The following is a 20,231-nucleotide window of genomic DNA, read 5'->3' as shown; positions in this document are numbered from 1 at the left end:
TTGGATTTTGAGCCAGTTGTATTATGTAAATGTTTCGCAGGGTTCTTTCAGGTGTTTCCTTCTATAAGGTTTGGCTTTTACCACAATAACTGTCATGATTATAGCAAATATAGTGTCACATTCCATGCCTTCCGAGCATCCCTCAGTGACTACCGAATGAGCCTCTTCCCTTCCAGTGCCTCTTGATCCCTTTACTTTTCTAAGGACATAAAACTTCTTAATCCCAACTGCAGATTCAAGCTTGAAACGTTCAGTATTAATTATATATTGAGGATTGTAGAGTGTATTAGGTTTAAGATGTGTCCTCGGACATTAGGAATTTCAATGGAAAATTATTTTCTCACAACGAGACTAAGGAGAGTTTTGGTGTTTGAAGGACAGTTGGTTACCCAACTAAGCTGTTGAACCCTCTTTAGAATTTTAGTTGGTGTGGCTGTAAGTCAGTAACAAACAGAACCTAGTGACTGATTTGAACCCTAAACCTTCTAAGCCAGCAATGCCTGACCCTGCAGCCCTGGTTGAGCTCCCAGAGAGAGAACTGCTCAGAAACATGTCTTAGGCCAAGGAGAGTTAAAGAAAGAATCATGCCCTTCTTCTCATTCTTGTGCATGGCTTTAATCCCAAAATGTACTCCAAGTCACATGTGGACTAGAATTATAAATCCCTACTACTCCCTCTAAACACAGAGCAGCAGATCCAGAACCACAAGCCCAGATGGAAGGGGTCAAAATAAATTCCTTCCCTGCTCAATATATTAACCAATAACCACAGGGAGGTTATCTGAATTGAGTAGAACTCACACTATGTCCCGTGAAAGTAGTAATAATAAAGGAGTACATAATGTGTTAAACACAGATTTAAATTGTTTGGTTGCGTTTGCCACCTGCACAAGGCTAGACCATTTCCTATGCTGCTTTGTCTCATTTAGTGTAGACGTTATTCTCCAGTCTAAAATCTCACCTGAGACCTCTATGTTCAGTACAAAAAAAAACACTGGGCTTAATGATACTGGAATGGGGAAGGAACAAATTCTGATTTTAAAGCATTATTAACAAGTACCTTGCAGCAGCCTGATTCCAAAGGAGACACAGAGATGTCTGGGGAACAATTCTAGGCTCAGCAGCATAAATCCTGTAGAGAATCTCATTGTTGTTGGTCAGGGGTTGTGAACTCTGGCCTTTCACACTCAAAGATAATACCTACAATGCCAAAAAGAATAGAAAATGTAATGATTTTTTCAAATTAATGTCATGACTGAATCTCCCATTCTGAACTTCGCTTCATTTTTCCAGTCATTTTAGTTACTTGCTTACTGTCACTATTATTCATAGCTTATGAATGCAGGCTGTCTGGTTGGTTTTCCACTGCAAACATTCTACCTCTACTCCAGCTGCTGAGCAGTCTCCAGCTGACAGACTTTATTGTCAGACTTCATCACAAGCGGGATATACAATACAATATAGCATTAGAGAAAGCTATGGGTTTTTTTTCACTTTCTCCACTTATATATATATTTTTTACTTAATAAAACATGAAGGAAATATTTCCAACTATTTTTGAGACTAAACATTCTACAACTAGCTCATAAAGATAGGACATGTTTCGTAATTAGCTCACCATGTCTAGCATTTACCACAAATGTGATCAAGTGAATGTATCCTGAGGAATATGTTTGCTAAGGAAAAATCAGATTCTAACCACATAATTCTTTAAATGATAGATTACCTTATTTTTCAGGGCATGAAGATTAGTTCCAGTTATAAACCACTGCTGGCTGCTATACTCTGTAAACTGGACTAATTCACATATACTTTCCCCGGCCATTATTTCTGCATCCGGAACATCCAATAACCTCTCTGGAATTCGAATATAATCACCTTCTTTTCCTTCAAACTTGTGCCCATTGATTTGCTGAGGGTACCAGTGAAGAGCCAGTATGGACAAATATGGGCAACTGTCAAGGATGGTTTTGCTTCTATGACAGAAAAGCAAAGGTTCTGCTAAAATAGCATGCATTTGCATATGTATTTGCAAATATTTGTTAAATTTTTTTAACATATTTGTTAAAAACATATTTGTTAAAATTCATCACCTTGGAGCTCCTTCCTTTATGTATAACCATGACACTACCTACCCAGGAGCAGTAAAGAGAATGTGCTTTCAGTTCTTTTATGGTGAATTGTTAGGATTTTCTGCACAGAACTTTCTGCATCCTCTTGCCTGATCCCCCTTATAACCTAAAACATGGGCTTTTGCAAGCTGTTTCACAGATATCAGATCTGTGGTTATAAAATGTACTTTTCTGTATTAGTCACATCAGCATTGGTGGAATAGGTTGAGGAAAGGATGCACCACTAAACTGAAACTCTGCTTTATATTCAAGAATATCATAAAACTTATATACCTAGAGCCATGTTTTCATCAAGTTTACCTCACCCCTTTCTAAGCCATCAGAGCATTTCCAATTTAACCATATTATCTGATAAAAGAAACAGCCCTGAGCAGGGATCTTTATCCATTTAACAACTGTTTTCAACATTCCCTAGGCACGAGATCCTGTGCTCAGTGAAATTGCTTCCAAACCTCAGTGTGTGTTGAAATCACCTTGAAGCTTGTTTTAAAACACAGATTTCTAGATCACATCCCACTCTTACTAAATCAGAAACCTTGCCTGGGGGAGGCTAGAGTTTCTACGAATCTGTATTTTTTAACCAGTCCTCCAAAAAATCTGATACATTTTTTCTGTGGATCTATCATGTTTGCAAACAATGAAGAGACACAAAGGTGAATCGTACCTGAAACCTGCCTCAAAAAGAATAGAGAATATATTAGGATAAAAATCATGCATTAAGTTTTAAAAGTTACATGGGCCACAAGAGATGCTGAGTATATATAAATGTATCATGGATACAAATACCTCGTCAAGGCCCCTAACCTGGGAAATGGAGTTGAGAATTTTAAACAGAAGATTTGAAAAAGAAAAGAAAGGGTAAGGGCTAACTTTTTCCTCTAGCTATATACTCTCTTTTAAAAAAATCTTTAACTACCACATTTGAATTGGTACCTTTAAAATCTATCTTTAGTCCAGCCATTCATCCAGGCTCTAGACCCCTGTGTCCAAGACTCCTATTAAAACAGTTCAATCCATATAGGCCATCTGCACCTCCACAACAGCTTATAAAAAGCTCATCTCTTCATCTTCCCATCTAGCTTCCTACATCTTCACTGGTGACTCAGAGCTAAAAAGCTGCCACTGTCGACCTCCCCACCCCTGACCAGGTACAATGTGACTGAGACCAGTGAACCTACGCCCTACCCACCCACCCTGGAATCTTCTGATATTTAACCCATCAGCGCTATCAGGGACCCCATTACGTTGGCATTCTCAGACGAACACAACAGGTACAGTGACTCTACCCAACCTTGACACAAGTGTGTCAAATCCCTGGCCCCTTAAGCGGGCCTGACGACAACTACACTCTCCCTGACACTTTAACCTCCTATATCCATGCCCTTCCAATGCACTTACTTTGATCAATCCCCAAATCTGCTTTACACCTAGGTTTAAATGAGGGGGAAACACCCACATTAACATGTAGATTGGCACCACTACAAATCCACAATGACCGACTTCAGTCAGACCCTCAATGCCACTTGACATTGTTTTTACTTGGCTTCCAAATGATTGTTCTAGATACCATCATTCTCCTCAATATCCCTGCTCTATTCCCAAACCCTTCACTCCCAGTAGATGCCCCTGAATACTGCTTAAGACAATGTATAAATAATGCATATTAGAATGGTCAACATCTTTAGAGTTCCCTGAGTTAAAAAAAACTCATCTTTAACATAGTCCTCAACACGATCGCTCTAAAATCCTAAATCGGATTCCTACACACACATACACACACCCTACCTAACGTATTCTATATTCAATATTTAAAGGTTGATGATCTCCCCAAGTGATGATTTCCCCAAATGTGCCATGCTTGCTCCTCTTGCCTGACTGCCATTATACATGCGAAACAGCAAGCCTGCAGGGACGATGCACATGGCCCAAAACATACTGATTCCTTTATTCATTCTATTCACTCATTATACCATAACCACTGAGAATCTACCATGTACCAGACACTGTTCTAGGCCCTGAGAACACATTAGGCAACAAGACAGAAAAAGCCACTCCTTTTGTGCATCTTATACCCTTTTGAGTTCTCACCAGGCCTTTGAGAGCAAAGATGGAATCAACATTCACAGCAGGGTAGATGGTTCACGTCTACCACTATCTCAACATCCTGGTGATCTTGCATAAATATGGAAAAACAAAGAGAAAGGACTGAGACTATACAAAGCTATGAACTATCTGACTTCACTGAACAACACTTTTAATCAGACATGTCCCGCTAAATAACAATAATTGCTTTTTAAATAACATAGTACTCTGTGAAAATTGGAGGGAAATATCAACTTCCAACCATGTTCTATTATGAGCTATTTTTATGTTAAGTCAAACAGAATTAAAACATGATTCAGGTCTTTGTACTACAATGATCCAATTTACCTTATGAATGTAATTTATCAATAAAACACCAGAACTGGAGAATATTAACATATAGTTACAAAATTAACTATATAGTTAATACACAAACCACATTTTACTTTTTCCTTTTCCTCTTACTTGCTCTCTGCCCTGAAACTCCAGCCATGAAACAACATTTCTGAAGTTCAGCAATATGTTCTAAAACAAAAGACTCTGAAGTTCAACAACATTCAGAGAACTGCCTCCAAATGGATGAAATTGAACCAAAACTCCAGGGAGAAACACAATTAACAGTATATTAAAGTATGTCTAAAAGTTGATATGGATCAACAGAACAGAATAGAGAGCCCAGAAATAAACATACACACCTATGGTCAATTAATCTTAAACAAAGGAGGCAAGAATATACAATGGAAAAAAGACAGTCTCTTCAGCAAGTGGTGTTGGGAAAGTTGGACACACACTTCATGTAAATCAGTGAAGTTAGAACACACCTTCACACCATACACAAAAACTCAAAATGGCTTAAAGACTTAAACATAAGACATGACACCATAAAACTCCTAGAAGAAAAGCATAGGAAAAACATTCTCTGACATAACTCATACCAATGTTTTCTTAGGTCAGTCTCCCAAGGCAATAGAAACAAAAGCAAAAATACGTAAATGGTACCTAATCAAACTTACAAGCTCCTGTGCAACAAAGGAAACCATAAACAAAACGAAAAGATAACCTACAGACTGGAAGAAAATATTTGCAAATAATGTAGCTGACAATGGCTTAATCTCCAAAATATACAAACAGCTCATACAACTCAACAACAAAAAAACAAAAACCCAATCAAAAAATGGGCAGAAGATCTAAATAGACACTTTTCCAAAGAAGACATACAGATGGCCAACAGGCACGTGAAAAGATGCTCAACATGGCTAATTATTAGAGAAATGCAAATCAAAACTACAATGAGGTACTACCTCACACCAGTCAGAAGAGCCATCTTAAAAAACCTACAAATAACAAATGCTGGAGAGTGTGGAGAAAAGGGAACCCTCCTACACTCTTGGCGGGAATGTAAGTTGGTGCAGCCACTATGGAAAACAAAATGGAGCTTCCTCAAAAAGCTAAAAATAGAGTTGCCACATGATCCAGCAATCCCACTCCTGGGCATATATCCAGACAAAACTATAATTCAAAAAGATATATGCACCCTTATGTTCATAGTAGCACCATTCACAATAGCCAAGAGATGGAAACAACCTGAATGTCCTTCAACAGAGGAATGGATAAAGAAGATGTGGTACATATATACAATGGAATACTACATAGAAACAAAAGGAATGAAATAATGCCATTTGCAGCAACATGGATGGACCTAGAAATTATCATACTAAGTGAAGTAAGTCAGAAAGAAAAATAACATACGATATCACTTATATGTGGAATCTAAAATATGACACAAATGAACCTATCTACAAAACAGAAACAGATTCACAGACATAGAGAACAGACAAAGGTTGCCAAGGGTAGGGGGACGGATTGTTTGGGGTTAGCAGATGCAAACTATTATATATAGAATGGATAAACAACAAGGTCCGACTGTATAGAGCAGAGAACTATATTCAATATCCTGTGATAAATCATAATGGAAAAGAATATAAAAAAGAATGTATATATATTATAACTAAATCACTTTGCTATACAGCAGAAGCTAACACAACGTTGTAAATAAACTACAAGTCAATTTAAAAAAACTTTTTTTAAAAAGGAGTGAAATTCTGACACATGCTACAACATGGATGAACCTTGAAGACACGCTAAGCAAAGTACACCAGACACAAAGGACAAATATTGTATGATTCCACTTATGAGGTGCCTAGAATAGGCAAATTCATGGAGACTGAAAAGTAGAATAGAGGTTACCAGGGCTGGGGGAAGGGAGGAAAGAGGAGTTACTGCTTAATGGGTAAAGATTTTCAATTTGAGAAGATGACAGTTCTGGAGATGCAAGTGGTGATGGTGGCAACAGTGTGAATATACTAAATGCCACTGATCTGTACACCTAAAAACAGTTTACATGGTAAATTTCATCTTATGTGTATTTTACCACAATAAAAAATATGGCCTAAAATATGTCTAAAAGTTGGAATCATCTTACTTTTTTTTCCATTCAGAAATGTATCTTCTACTCATTATATAAATGAGTAAGCAATAACACATTTTTATTTTTAAAAGAACCTTCAAAACAAGAGGAATATATAACTGACAGTATAAGTTAATTTCTCTTGATGTAGTTTCTATGTTTTCTTCAAATAATTAACTTAATTTGCCCATTAGGTACAATGTATTGATTGTATAATCCTGAGTTACATCAGTTAAACATCAATTTGCACTGCATATTACTTTGTAAACTGTGAAGGAATACATATAAGGTACTGCTATTATATTAAATGATACTTACTTTTCACCAAGAGAGCCACAAGTAACATCAGTCAGTAGAGAAAAGGCAAAATTCTCTGTCACTTCAGTAAAGTGACTGAATCCCCTAGTGTCCTTGCGTTTTGGGTTAACAAGAGCACAAAGAATCTCATAGAAAAGATTTCGGCTTTCAATGCTTAATGCTTGCTTCTTTCCTTCAACAGTTATCTGGAAAAAAATCCAAGTATGAAAATATATGTTCAAAAATAAACTGCTTAAATGATATATATGGTATAACTTGTTCTTTATTACCAGTTACTAACATTAACAAAAATGAAGATGAACCTATGAAGAATTTAAGAGAAGTCAGCATCAAAATCATATTTCAAATGCATCTGTACTTTAAAAAGCAATAAATAATCATTTTATAAAGAAAAGGCATAATCACCAAAATATCTTCTACTTAATATCTAGATAAAGCCCCAAACAGTTGCATTGGTCACTTAATTTTAACTACAATAATTAACATCACGAGTCAAATTAATCTCACTTTTACACCTACCCCAAGATTCTGTTTTCTTTCGACCAACAACTAAGGAAATAGACACAAGAATATATGTCTATAATAGAACAAAATTTATTCTTATCTGTTTTTTATTGGACAGAAGCCACCACGTATCACTAAATTTCTCAAACATCAAAGGAGAAAATCCTTTTCCAACCAAGAGTAGTCAAGAGCTCCTGATACTCTTGCCTTTATTGGTAAGTATGAGCCTTCCTACCTGAACGGACTGGGTTATTTGTTGTTTGAGGGACAAGGAGAGTAAGAGGAAAATAGCCTTCATGATTTAATTTTTACCCCTCACGTGAATGATGGGGGACACATTTTTACTGTCAGAGTAAGCATGGGTGTGAAGCCACTGACTTGTTATTCCACTACACTCTTAGATACCTGAGGAGTCCCTATTAATTCTTCAAAATCCAAATTAGTCATCACTTTTTCTGTGATTTCTACCCTATGCCCCAGCTGCTGGCATACATGATTACACTCTGTAAGTTGCACATACTTTTACTAATGAACTTATGACAACGTTGAAATGATTTTTCTGTTACTGCTATTAGTTGAGCTCACTGAGAAAGTGGCTCAATATTCTCTATATATTTTTTAATAACTTTGTAATCTATAGAGTGCCGAGATGATGGCTGAACTCAAGATTTAAGTTTATAAGAGTAACCATCTTAAAGACAATTAGGAATAATGGAGAATAATACACAGGGTAAAGATAAAAGGTACAAAATGAAATTTAACAAGGTAAAAACTACAATGGGGAGATAGGGAACAGCCCATTGGTTACTAAAACGATCAAACTGAATATGTTAAATGAAAAATAAGCTCAAGAAACACTCCCAGAACTCAGAGAAAATATTACAGACAAATGGGACAAACCTGTAAGATACAACAAGCATATAAAATATTAGGTAAAAGAAAAAAGCAACATAGATCCTTGATAAGCTAAAGAAATACGTCTAAAATGCAGAGTTTGCTTTCTTCCAGAGAAAATTAGGAAAAGTAACAACACCAGATGTATTTGGGTGATTTTTAAATATAATTTCAAGAGTTTTTAAAAAATCTTACCAGAAATCAGACAGGAAAAAAATTACTAACAGAGAAATAAAAATTCAGTCTGACATCAGACTTTTTTTGCTAATGAAATGACAGAAGCCAACAGAGCAACATAAGCAGTTTCAAGATTTTAAGGCTGTGATCCAAGAATTCTAGAGCCACTCAAACTTTCATACATATTCAAGGGTAAGAGAAAGTTTCTTTCAGCAAAGCACACAAAAAATAAAACAAGGAGGGAGACCTTCAAGATGGCAGAGGAGTAAGATGTGGAGACCACCTTTCTCCCCACAAATACATCAAAACTACATCTACATGTGGAACAACTCCTATAAGAAACCGACTGAACGCTTGCAGAAGACCTCAGACTTCCCAAAAGATGCCCTCAGGCGACCTACACGCAGAGACGGGGCCAAATCCAAAGCTGAACCCCAGGAGCTGTGCGAACAAAGAAGAGAAAGGGAAATCTCTCCCAGCAGCCTCAGGAGCAGCGGATTAAAGCTCCACAATCAACCTGATGTACCCTGCATCTGTGGAATACCTGAATAGACAACGAATCATCCCAAATTGAGGTGGTGGACTTCGGGAGCAACTGTAGACTTGGGGTTTGCTTTCTGCATCTAATTTGTTTCTGGTTTTATGTTTAACTTAGCTTAGTATTTAGAGTTTATTATCATTAATAGATTTGTTTATTGATTGGTTGCTCTATTCCTTTTTCTTTTTATATATAGATTTCTTTTTCCTTTTTCTTTTTTTGTGAGTGTGTATGTATATACTTTTTGTGTCATTTTGTCTACATAGCTTTGCTTTTGGCATTTGTCCTAGGGTTCTGTCTGTCCGTTTTTTGTTTGTTTTTTTTAATACAGTATTCAGTGCTTCTCATCACTGGTGGATTGGTTTTTTTGTTCAGCTGCTATCTTCTTTCTTTCTTTCTTTTCTTTTATTACTTTCCAATTATTTGATTTTTAATAATTTTCTTCTTTAATTTTAATAACTTTACTTCCTTTTTTTTTATTCTCCCTCCTTCCTTCCTTCCTTCCTTCCTTCCTTCTTTTCTCCCTTTTCTTCTGAGCCATGTGGCTGACAGGGTCTTGGTGCTCTGGCTGGGTGTCAGGCCTGTGGCTCTCACGTGGGAGAGCCAAGTTCAGGACATTGGTCCACCAGAGACCTCCCAGCTCCATGTAATATCAAGTGGCAAAAGCTCTCCCAGAGATCTCCATGTCAACGCTAAGACCCAGCTCCACTCAACAACCAGCAAACTACAGTGCTGGACACCCTATGCCAAACAACTAGCAAGAGAGGGACACAACCGCACCCATTAGCAGAGAGGCTACCTAATATCATAATAAGGTCACAGACACCCCAAAACACACCACAGGACACGGTCCTGCCCACCAGAAAGACATGATCCAACCTCATCCACCAGAATACAGGCACCAGTCCCCTCCACCAGGAAGCCCACACAACTCACAGAACCAACCTCACCCACTGGGGGCAGACACCAAAAACAACAGGAACTACAAAACTGCAGGCTGCGAAAAGGAGACCCAAACACTGTAAGTTAAGCATAATGAGAAGAGAGAGACACACACAGCAGGTGAAGCAGCAAGGTAAAAACCCACCACACCAAACAAATGAAGAGGAAATAGGCAGTCTACCTGAAAAAGAATTCAGAGTAATGATAGTAAAGATGATCCAAAATCTTGGAAATAGAATGGAGAAAATACAAGAAACGTTTAACAAGGACCTAGAAGAACGAAAGAGCAAACAAACAGAGATGAACACCACAATAAATGAAATTTAAAATTCTCTACAAGGAGTCAATAGCAAAATAACTGAGGCAGAAGAATGGATAACTGACCTGGAAGATAAAATAGTAGAAATAACTACGGCAGAGCATAAAAAAGAAAAAAGAATGAAAAGAACTGAGGACAGTCTTAGAGACCTCTGGGAAAACATTAAACGCACCAACATTAGAATTACAGGGGTACCAGAAGAAGAAGAGAAAAAGAAAGGGACTGAGAAAATATTTGAAGAGATTATAGTTGAAAACTTCCCTAATATGGGAAAGGAAATAATCAACTCCAGGAAGTGCAGAGAGTCCCATACAGGATAAATCCAAGGAGAAACATGCCAGACATATATATATATATATATATTTTTTTGCGGTACGTGGGCCTCTCACTGTTGTGGCCTCTCCTGTTGTGGAGCGCAGGCTCAGCAGCCATGGCTCATGGGCCTAGCCACTCCATGGCATATGGGATCTTCCTGGACCAGGGCACGAACCCGTGTCCCCTGCGTTGGCAGGTGGACTCTCAACCACTGCGCCACCAGGGAAGCCCCAAGACATATGTTAATCAAACCATCAAAAATTACATACAAAGAAAAAATATTAAAAGCAAAAAGGGAAAAACAACAAATAACATACAAGGGAATCCCCATAAGGTTAACAGCTGATCTTTCAGCAGACACTCTGCAAGCCAGAAGGGAGTGGCAAGACATATTTAAAGTGATAAAAGGGAAAAACCTATAACCAAGACTAGTCTACCCAGCAAGGATCTCATTCAGATTCGACAGAGAAATTAAAACCTTTACAGACAAGCAAAACCTAAGAGAATTCAGCACCACCAAACCATCATTACAACAAATGCTAAAGGAACTTCTCTAGGCAGGAAACACAAGAGAAGGAAAAGACCTACAATAACAAACCCAAAACAATTAAGAAAATGGTAATAGGAACATACATATTGATAATTACCTGAAATGTAAATGGATTAAATGCTCCCACCAAGACACAGACTGGCTGAATGGGTACAAAAACAAGACCTGTATATATGCTGTCTACAAGAGACCCACTTCACAACTAGACACATACAGACTGAAAGTGAGGGGATGGAAAAACATATTCCATTCAAATGAAAATGAAAAGAAAGCTGGAGTAGCAATTTTCATATCAGAAAAAATAGACTTTAAAATAGAGACTATTACAAAAGACAAAGAAGGAAATTACATAATGATCGGGGGTCAATCAAAGAAGAAGATAAAACAATTGTAAATGTTTATGAACCCAACATAGGAGAACCTAAATACATTAGGCAAATGCTAACAGCCGTAAAAGAGGAAATCGACAATAACACAATCATAGTAGGGGACTTTAACACCCCACTTTCACCAATGAACAGATCATCCAAAATGAAAATAAATAAGGAAACACAAGCTTTAAATGACACATTAAACAAGATAGAATTAATTGATATTAATAGGACATTCCATGCAAAACCAACAGAATACACTTTCTTCTCAAGTGCTCATGGAACTTTCTGCAGGATAGATCATATCGTGGGTCACAAATCAAGCCTTGGTAAATCAGAGAAAATAGAAATCATATCAAATATCTTTTCTGACCACAATGCTATGAGACTAGATATCAATTATAGGAAAAAATCTGTAAAAAATACAAACACGGGCTTCCCTGGTGGCGCAGTGGTTGAGAGTCCGCCTGCTGATGCAGGGGATAAGAGTTCGTGCCCCGGTCTGGGACGATCCCACATACCGTGGAGCGGAATGGCCCGTGAGCCATGGCTGCTGAACCTGCACGTCTGGAGCTGTGCTCCGCAATGGGAGAGGCCACAACAGTGAGAGGCCCACGTACCGCAAAAAAAAAAAAAAAAAGCAAAAAAGAAAAATACAAACACATGGAGGCTAAAAAATACACTACTTAATAACCAAGAGATCACTGAAAGAATAAAAAAGTACCTAGAAACAAATGACAATGAAAATACGATGACCCAAAACCTATGGGATGCAGCAAAAGCAGATCTAAGAGGGAAGTTTATAGCAATACAATGCTACCACAAGAAACAAGAAACATCTCAAATAAGCAACCTAACCTTACACCTAAAGCAATTAGAGAAAGAAGAACAAAAAAACCCTAAGTTAGCAGAAGGAAAGAAATCATAAAGATCAGATCAGAAATAAATGAAAAACAAATGAAGGAGGTCCTCACGGTGAGCCATAGCCACCCCCAACCTCCGCAGGAACCCTCCAACACTAGCAGGAAAGAGATCTTCATATAAACAGATTCTTACTGGCTGGTGTGAAGAGTCATTCCAAGAACCGCAATGTGTTGGGTTATCCACCCACCTTTCTTTCAGGTAATAACGTGCCAAATTCTGAGTCCAGGAAGATAGAACCTAATTAGTCTAGTTATCACTGATCAAAATGTCATTCCCCTCTCCTGTGACTGGAAACCCACTTCAGACCTAGGGACACATATAGACTGAAAGTGAGGGGATGGAAAAAGATATACCATGCAAATGGAATCAAAAGAAAGCTGGAGTAACAATACTCATATCAGATAAAATAGACTTTAAAATAAAGAGTGTTACAAGAGACAAGGAGGGACACTATATAATGATCAAGGGATCAATCCAATAAGAAGATATAACAATTATAAATGTATATGCACCCAACATAGGAGCACGTCAATACATAAGGCAACTGCTAACAGCTCTAAGAGAGGAAATCGACAGTAACACAATAATAGTGGGGGACTTTAACACCTCACTTACACCAATGGACAGATCATCCAAACAGAAAATTAATAAAGAAACAAACGCTTTAAATGACACAATAGACCACATAGATTTAATTGATATTTATAGGACATTTCATCCAAAAATAGCAGATTACACTTTCTTCTCAAGTGCACATGGAACATTCTCCAGGACAGATCACATCTTGGGTCACAAATCAAGCCTCAGTAAATTTAAGAAAATTGAAAGCATATCTAGCATCTTTTTTGACCACAACGCTATGAGATTAGAAATCAATTACAAGGAAAAACACATGAGAAACACAAACACATGGAGGCTAAACAATACATTACTAAACAGCCAAGAGATCACTGAAGAAATCAAAGAGGAAATCAAAAAATCCCTAGAAACAAATGACAATGAAAACACAACGATCCAAAACCTGTGGGATGCAGCAAAAGCAGTTCTAAGAGGGAAGTTTATAGCAATACAAGCCTACCTCAAGAAACAAGAAAATTTCAACTAAACAATCCAACCTTACACCTAAAGGAATTAGAGAAAGCAGAACAAACAAAACCCAAAGATTAGTAGAAGGAAAAAAAATCGTAAGATCAGAGAAGAAATAAATGAAATAGAAACAAAGAAAACAATAGCAAAGATCAATAAAACTAAAAGCTGGTTCTTTGAGAAGATAAACAAAATTGATAAACCATTAGCCAGACTCATCAAGAAAACGAGGGAGAGGACTCAAATCAGTAAAATTAGAAATGAAAAAGGAGAAGTTACAACAGACACCGCAGAAATACAAAGCATCCTAAGAGACTACTACAAGCAACTCTACGTCAATAAAATGGACAACCTGGAAGAAATGGACAAATTCTTAGAAAGGTGTAACCTTCCAAGACTGAACCAGGAAGAAACAGAAAATGTGAAAAGACCAATCACAAGTAATGAAATTGAAACTGTAATTAAAAATCTTCCAACAAACAAAAGTCCAGGACCAGATGGTGTCACAGATGAATTCTATCAAATGTTTAGAGAAGAGGTAACACCCATCCTTCTCAAACACTTCCAAAAATTGCAGAGGAAGGAACACTCCCAAACTCATTCTACCAGGCCACCATCACCCTGTTACCAAAACCAGACAAAGATACTACAAAAAAAGAAAATTACAGACCAATATCACTGATGAATATAGAGGCAAAAATCCTCAATGAAATACTAGCAAAAAGAGCTTCCCTGGTGGTGCAGTGGTTGAGAGTCCGCCTGCCAATGCAGGGGACACGGGTTCATGCCCTGGTCCGGGAAGATCCCACATGCTGCGGAGCGGCTGGGCCCGTGAGCCATGGCTGCTGAGCCTGCACGTCCGGAGCCTGTGCTCCACAACAGGAGAGGCCACAACAGTGAGAGGCCTGCGTACCGCAAAAAAAAAAAAAAAAAGAAATACTAGCGAACAGAATCCAACAACACATTAAAAGGATCATACACCATGATCAAGTGGGATTTATCCCAGGGATGCAAGGATTCTTCAATAGACGCAAATCAATCAATGTGAAACACCATGTTAACAAACTGAAGAATAAAAACCATATGACCATCACAATAGATGCAGAAAAAGCTTTTGACAATATTCAACACCCAGTTATGATAAAGTGTCTCAAGAAAGTGGGCATAGTGGTAACTTACCAACAACAAAATAAAGGCCATATACAACAAACCCACAGCAAACATTATTCTCAATGGTGAAAAACTGAAAGCATTTCCTCTAAGATCAGGAACAACACAAGGACGTCCACTCTCGCCACTTTTATTCAACATAGTTTTGGAAGTCCTGGCCACGGCATTCACAGAAGAAAAAGAAATAAAAGGAATACAAATTGCAAAAGAAGTAAAACTGTCACTGTTTGCAGATGACATGATCGTATACATAGAAAATCTTAAAGATGCCATCAGAAAACTACTAGAGGGCTTCCCTGGTGGTGCAGTGCTTGAGAGTCTGCCTGCCAATGCAGGGGACACGGGTTCGTGCCCCAGTCTGGGAAGATCCCACATGCCGCGGAGCGGCTGGGCCAGTGAGCCATGGCCACTGAGCCTGTGCGTCCAGAGCCTGTGCTCTGCAACGGGAGAGGCCACAACAGTGAGAGGCCTGTGTACCACAAAAAAAAAAAAAGAAAAAAAAAGAAAACTACTAGAGCTAATCAATGAATTTGGTAAAGTTGCAGGATACAAAATTAATGCAGAGAAATCTCTTGCATTCCTATACACTAATAATGAAAAATCTGAAAGAGAAATTAAGGAAACACACCCATTTGCCATTGCATCAAAAAGAATAAAAAACCTAGGAATAAACCTATTAAGGGAGTCAAAAGACCTGTATGCAGAAAACTATAAGACACTGATGAAAGAAATTAAAGATGATACAAACAGATAGAGAGATATACCATGTTCTTGGATTGGAAGAAGCAACATTGTGAAAATTACTATACTGCCAAAAGCAATCTACAGATTCAATGCAATCTCTATCAAATTACCAATGGCATTTTTTACAGAACGAGATCAAAAAATCTTAAAATTTGTATGGAGACACAAGAGACCCTGAATAGCCAAAGCAGTCTTGAGGGAAAAAACCGGAGCTGGAGGATTCAGACTCCCTGACTTCAGAGTATACTACAAAGCTACAGTAATTAAGACAATATGGTACTGGCACAAAAACAGAAATACAGATCACGGAACAGGATAGAAAGCCCAGAGATAAACCCACACACCTATGGTCAACTAATCTATGACAAACGAGGCAAGGATATATACAATGGAGAAAAGACAGTCTCTTCAAAAAGTGGTGCTGGGAAAACTGGACAGCTACATGTAAAAGAATGAAATTAGAATACTCCCTAACACCATAAACAAAAATAAACTCAAAATGGATTAGAGACCTAAATGTAAGGCTGGACACTATAAAACTCTTAGAGGATAACATAGGAAGAACACTGACATAAATCACAGCAAGATATTTTTCGACCCTCCTCCTGGAGTAATGGAAATAAAAATAAACAAATGGAACCTAATGAAATTTAAAACCATTTGCAAAGCAAAGGAAACTACAAACAAGACGAAAAGACAATGCTCAGAATGGGAGAAAATATCTGCAAACGAATCAACAGACAAAGGATTAATCTCTAAAATACATAAACAGCTCATAAAGCTCAATATTAAAATAACAAACAACCCAATCAAGAAATGGGCAGAAGACCTAAATAGACATTTCTCCAAAGCAGATATACAGATTGCCAAGAAGCACATGAAAAGCTGCTCATCATCACTAATTATTAGAGAAATGCAAATCAAAACTACAATGAGGTATCACCTCACACCAGTTAGAATGGGCATCATCAGAAAATCTACAAACAACAAATGCTGGAGAGTGTTAGAGAAAAGGGTACCCTCTTGCATTGTTGGTGGGAATGTAAATTGATACAGCCACTATGGGGAAGAGTATGGAGGTTCCTTAAAAAACTATAAATAGAGTTATCATATTACCCAGCAATCCCACTACTGGGCATATACCCTGAGAAAACCGTAATTTAAAAAGAAACATGCCCCCCAATGTTCACTGCAGCACTATTTACAATAGCCAGGTCAGGGAAAGCAACCTAAATGCCCATCGACAGATGAATGGATAAAGATGTGGTACATATATACAATGGAAGAATACTCAGCCAAAAAAAGGAACGAAACTGGGTCATTTGTAGAGACATGGATGGATCCAGAGACTGTCATACAGAGTGAAGTAAGTTAGAAAGAGAAAAACAAATATGATATATTAATGCATATATGTGGAACCTAGAAAAATGGTACAGATGAACTAGTTTGCAGGGCAGAAATAGAGACACAGATGTAGGGAACAAACGCATGGACACCAAGCGGGGAAAGTGGCGGTAGGGGGTGGTGGTGGTGGCGTGACTAAATAGGAGATTGGGATTGACATATATATACTAATATGTATAAAATGGATAACTAATAAGAACCTGCTGTATACAAAAATAAATAAAATTCAAAAATTGAAGAAACAAAATTTAAAAAGAAATAAAATTTAAAAAAAGAAATGAAGGAAACGATAGCAAAGAGCAATAAAACTAAAAGCTGGTTCTCTGAGAAGATAAACAAAATTGATAAACCATTACCAGACTCATGAAGAAAAAAAGGGAGAAGACTTAAATCAATAGAATTAGAAGTGAAAAAGAAGTAACAACTGACACTGCAGAAATTCAAAGGATCATGAGAGATACTATAAGCAAATATATGCCAATAAAATGGACGACCTGGAAGAAACGGACAAATTTTTAGAAAAGCACAACCCTCAGAGACTGAACCAGGAAAAAATAGAAAATATAAACAGACCAATCACAAGCACTGAAATTGATACTGTGATTAAAAATCTTCCAACAAACAAAAGCCCAGGACCAGATGGCTTCACAGGCAAATTCTATCAAACATTTAGAGAAGAGCTAACACCTATCCTTCTCAAACTCTTCCAAAATATAGCAGAGGGAGGAAAATTTCCAAACTCATTCTACAAGGCCCCACCATCACCCTGATGCCAAAACCAAAGATGTCACAAAGAAAGAAAACAACAGGCCAATGTCACTGATGAACACAGATGCAAAAATCCTCAACAAAACACCAGCAAACAGAATCCAACAGCACATTAAAAGGATCATACACCATGATCAAGTGGGGTTTATCCCAGGAATGCAAGGATTCTTCAATATACACAAATCAATCAATGTAGTAAACCATATTCACCAAATGAAGGAGAAAAACCATATGATCATCTCAATAGATGGAGGAAAAGCTTTCGACAAAATTCAACACCCATTTATGATAAAAACTCTCCAGAAAGTAGGCATAGAGGGAACTTTCCTCAACAAAATTTAAGGCCATAAATGACAAACCCACAGCCAACATTGGTCTCAATGGTGAAAAAATGAAACCATGTCCTCTAGATCAGAAACAAGACACAGTTGTCCACTCTCACCACTATTATTCAACACAGTTTTGGAATTTTTAGCCACAGCAGTCAGAGAAGAAAAAGAATTAAAAGGAATCTAAATCAGAAAAGAAGAAGTAAAACTGTCACTGTTTGCAGATGACATGATACTATACATAGAGAATCCTACAGATGCTACCAGAAAACTACTACAGCTAATCAATGAATTTGGTAAAGTTGCAGCATACAAAGTTAATGCACAGAAATCCCTTGCATTCTTATACACTAAAGATGAAAAATCTGAAAGTGAAATTAAAGAAACACTCCCATTTACCATTGCAACAAAAAGAATAAAATACCTAGGAATAAACCTACCAAGGGAGACCAAAGACCTGTATGCAGAAAACTATAAGACAGTGATGAAAGAAAGTAAAGATGATACAAATAGATAGAGAGATATACCATGTTCTTGGATTGGAAGAAGTAACATTGTGAAAATGAATATACTACCAAAGCAATCTACAGATTCAATGTAATCCCTATCAAACTACCAATGGCATTTTTCACAGAACTAGAACAAAAAATTTCACAGTTTGCATGGAAATACAAAAGACCCCGAATAGCCAAAGCAATCTTGAGAAAGAAAAACAGAGCTGGAAGCATCAGGATCCCGGACTTCAGACTATATTGCAAAGCTACAGTAATCAAGAAAGTATGGTACTGGCACAAAAACCGAAATATAGATCAATGGTACAGTATAGAAAGCCCAGAGATTAACCCACACACATATGGTCACCTTATTTTTGATAAAGGAGGCAAGAATATAAAATGGAGAAAAGACAGCCTCTTCAAAAAGTGGTGCTGGGAAAACTGGACAGCTACATGTAAAAGAATGAAATTAGAACACTCCCTAGCACCATACACAAAAATAAAATAAAAATGGATTAAAGACCTAAATGTAAGGTCAGACACTATCAAAGTCTTAGAGGAAAACATAGGCAGAACACTCTATGACATAAATCACAGCAAGATCCTTTTTGACCCACCTCCTAGAGAAATGGAAATAAAAACAAAAATAAACAAATGGGACCCAATAAAACTTAAAAGCTTTTGCACAGCAAAGGAAATCATAAACAAGATGAAAACACAACCCTCAGAATGGCAGAAAATATTTGCAAATTAAGCAACTGACAAAGGAATAATCTCCAAAATTTACAAGCATCTCATGCAGCTCAATATGAAAAAAAACAAACAACCAAATCTAAAAATGGGCAGAAGACCTAAATAGACATTTCTCCAAAGCAGATATACAGATTGCCAACAAACATATGAAAGGATGCTCAACATCACTAATCATTAGAGAAATGCAAATCAAAACTACAGTGAGGTATCTCCTCACACCAGTGAGAATGGTCATCATCAAAAAATCTACAAACAATTAATACTGGAGAGGGTGTGGAGAAAAGGGAACCCTTCTGCACTGTTAGCGGGAATGTAAATTCATACAGCCACTATGGAGAACAGTATGAAGGTTCCTTAAAAAACTAAAAATAGAATTACCATATGACCCAGCAATCCCAATACTGGGCATATACCCTGAGAAAACCATAATTCAAAAAGAGTCATGTACCACCATGTTCATTGCAGCTCTATTTACAATAGCCAGGACATGGAAGCAACCTAAGTGTCCATCAACAGTTGAATGGATAAAGAAGATGTGGCACATATATACAATGGAATGTTACTCAGCCATAAAAAGAAACAGAATTGAGTTATTTGTAGTAAGGTGGATGGACCTAGAGACTCTCATACAGAGTGAAGTAAGTCAGAAAGAGAAAAATAAATATCGTATGCTTACACACATATATGGAATCTAAAAAAGAACAATGGTTCTGAAGAACCTAGGGGCAGGACAGGAATAAAGACGTGGATGTAGAGAATGGACTTGAGGACATTGAGAGGGTGAAGGGTAAGCTGGGACGAAGTGAGAGAGTGGCAAATGTAAAACCAACAGCTAGTGGGAAGCAGCTGCATAGCACAGGGAGATCGGCTCACTGCTTTGTGACCACCTAGAGGGGTGGGATAGTGAGGGTGGGAGAGAGACGCAAGAGGGAGGAGATATGGGGATATATG

At 37.5% G+C, this 20,231-nt stretch overlaps 1 protein-coding gene across 1 annotated transcript in view; it reads right to left on the bottom strand.

Moving 5' to 3' along the window:
- The window catches only part of ADGRV1 (adhesion G protein-coupled receptor V1), a 564,815-nt gene that overhangs the window by 296,956 nt on the left and 247,628 nt on the right, over window positions 1–20,231 (bottom strand). The window contains exons 80-82 of the mRNA XM_060296007.1: window positions 6,999–7,183; window positions 1,726–1,975; window positions 1,060–1,199 (exon numbers count right to left, since the gene is read on the bottom strand). Coding sequence (XP_060151990.1) covers window positions 1,060–1,199; window positions 1,726–1,975; window positions 6,999–7,183 — 575 coding nt within the window. The remainder of the gene's footprint in view (window positions 1–1,059; window positions 1,200–1,725; window positions 1,976–6,998; window positions 7,184–20,231) is intronic.

The sequence above is a fragment of the Globicephala melas genome, chromosome 3 (genome assembly GCF_963455315.2).
Source record: "Globicephala melas chromosome 3, mGloMel1.2, whole genome shotgun sequence".
Lineage (NCBI taxonomy): Eukaryota > Metazoa > Chordata > Mammalia > Artiodactyla > Delphinidae > Globicephala > Globicephala melas.
This window is presented reverse-complemented; position numbering and strand designations above follow the sequence as displayed.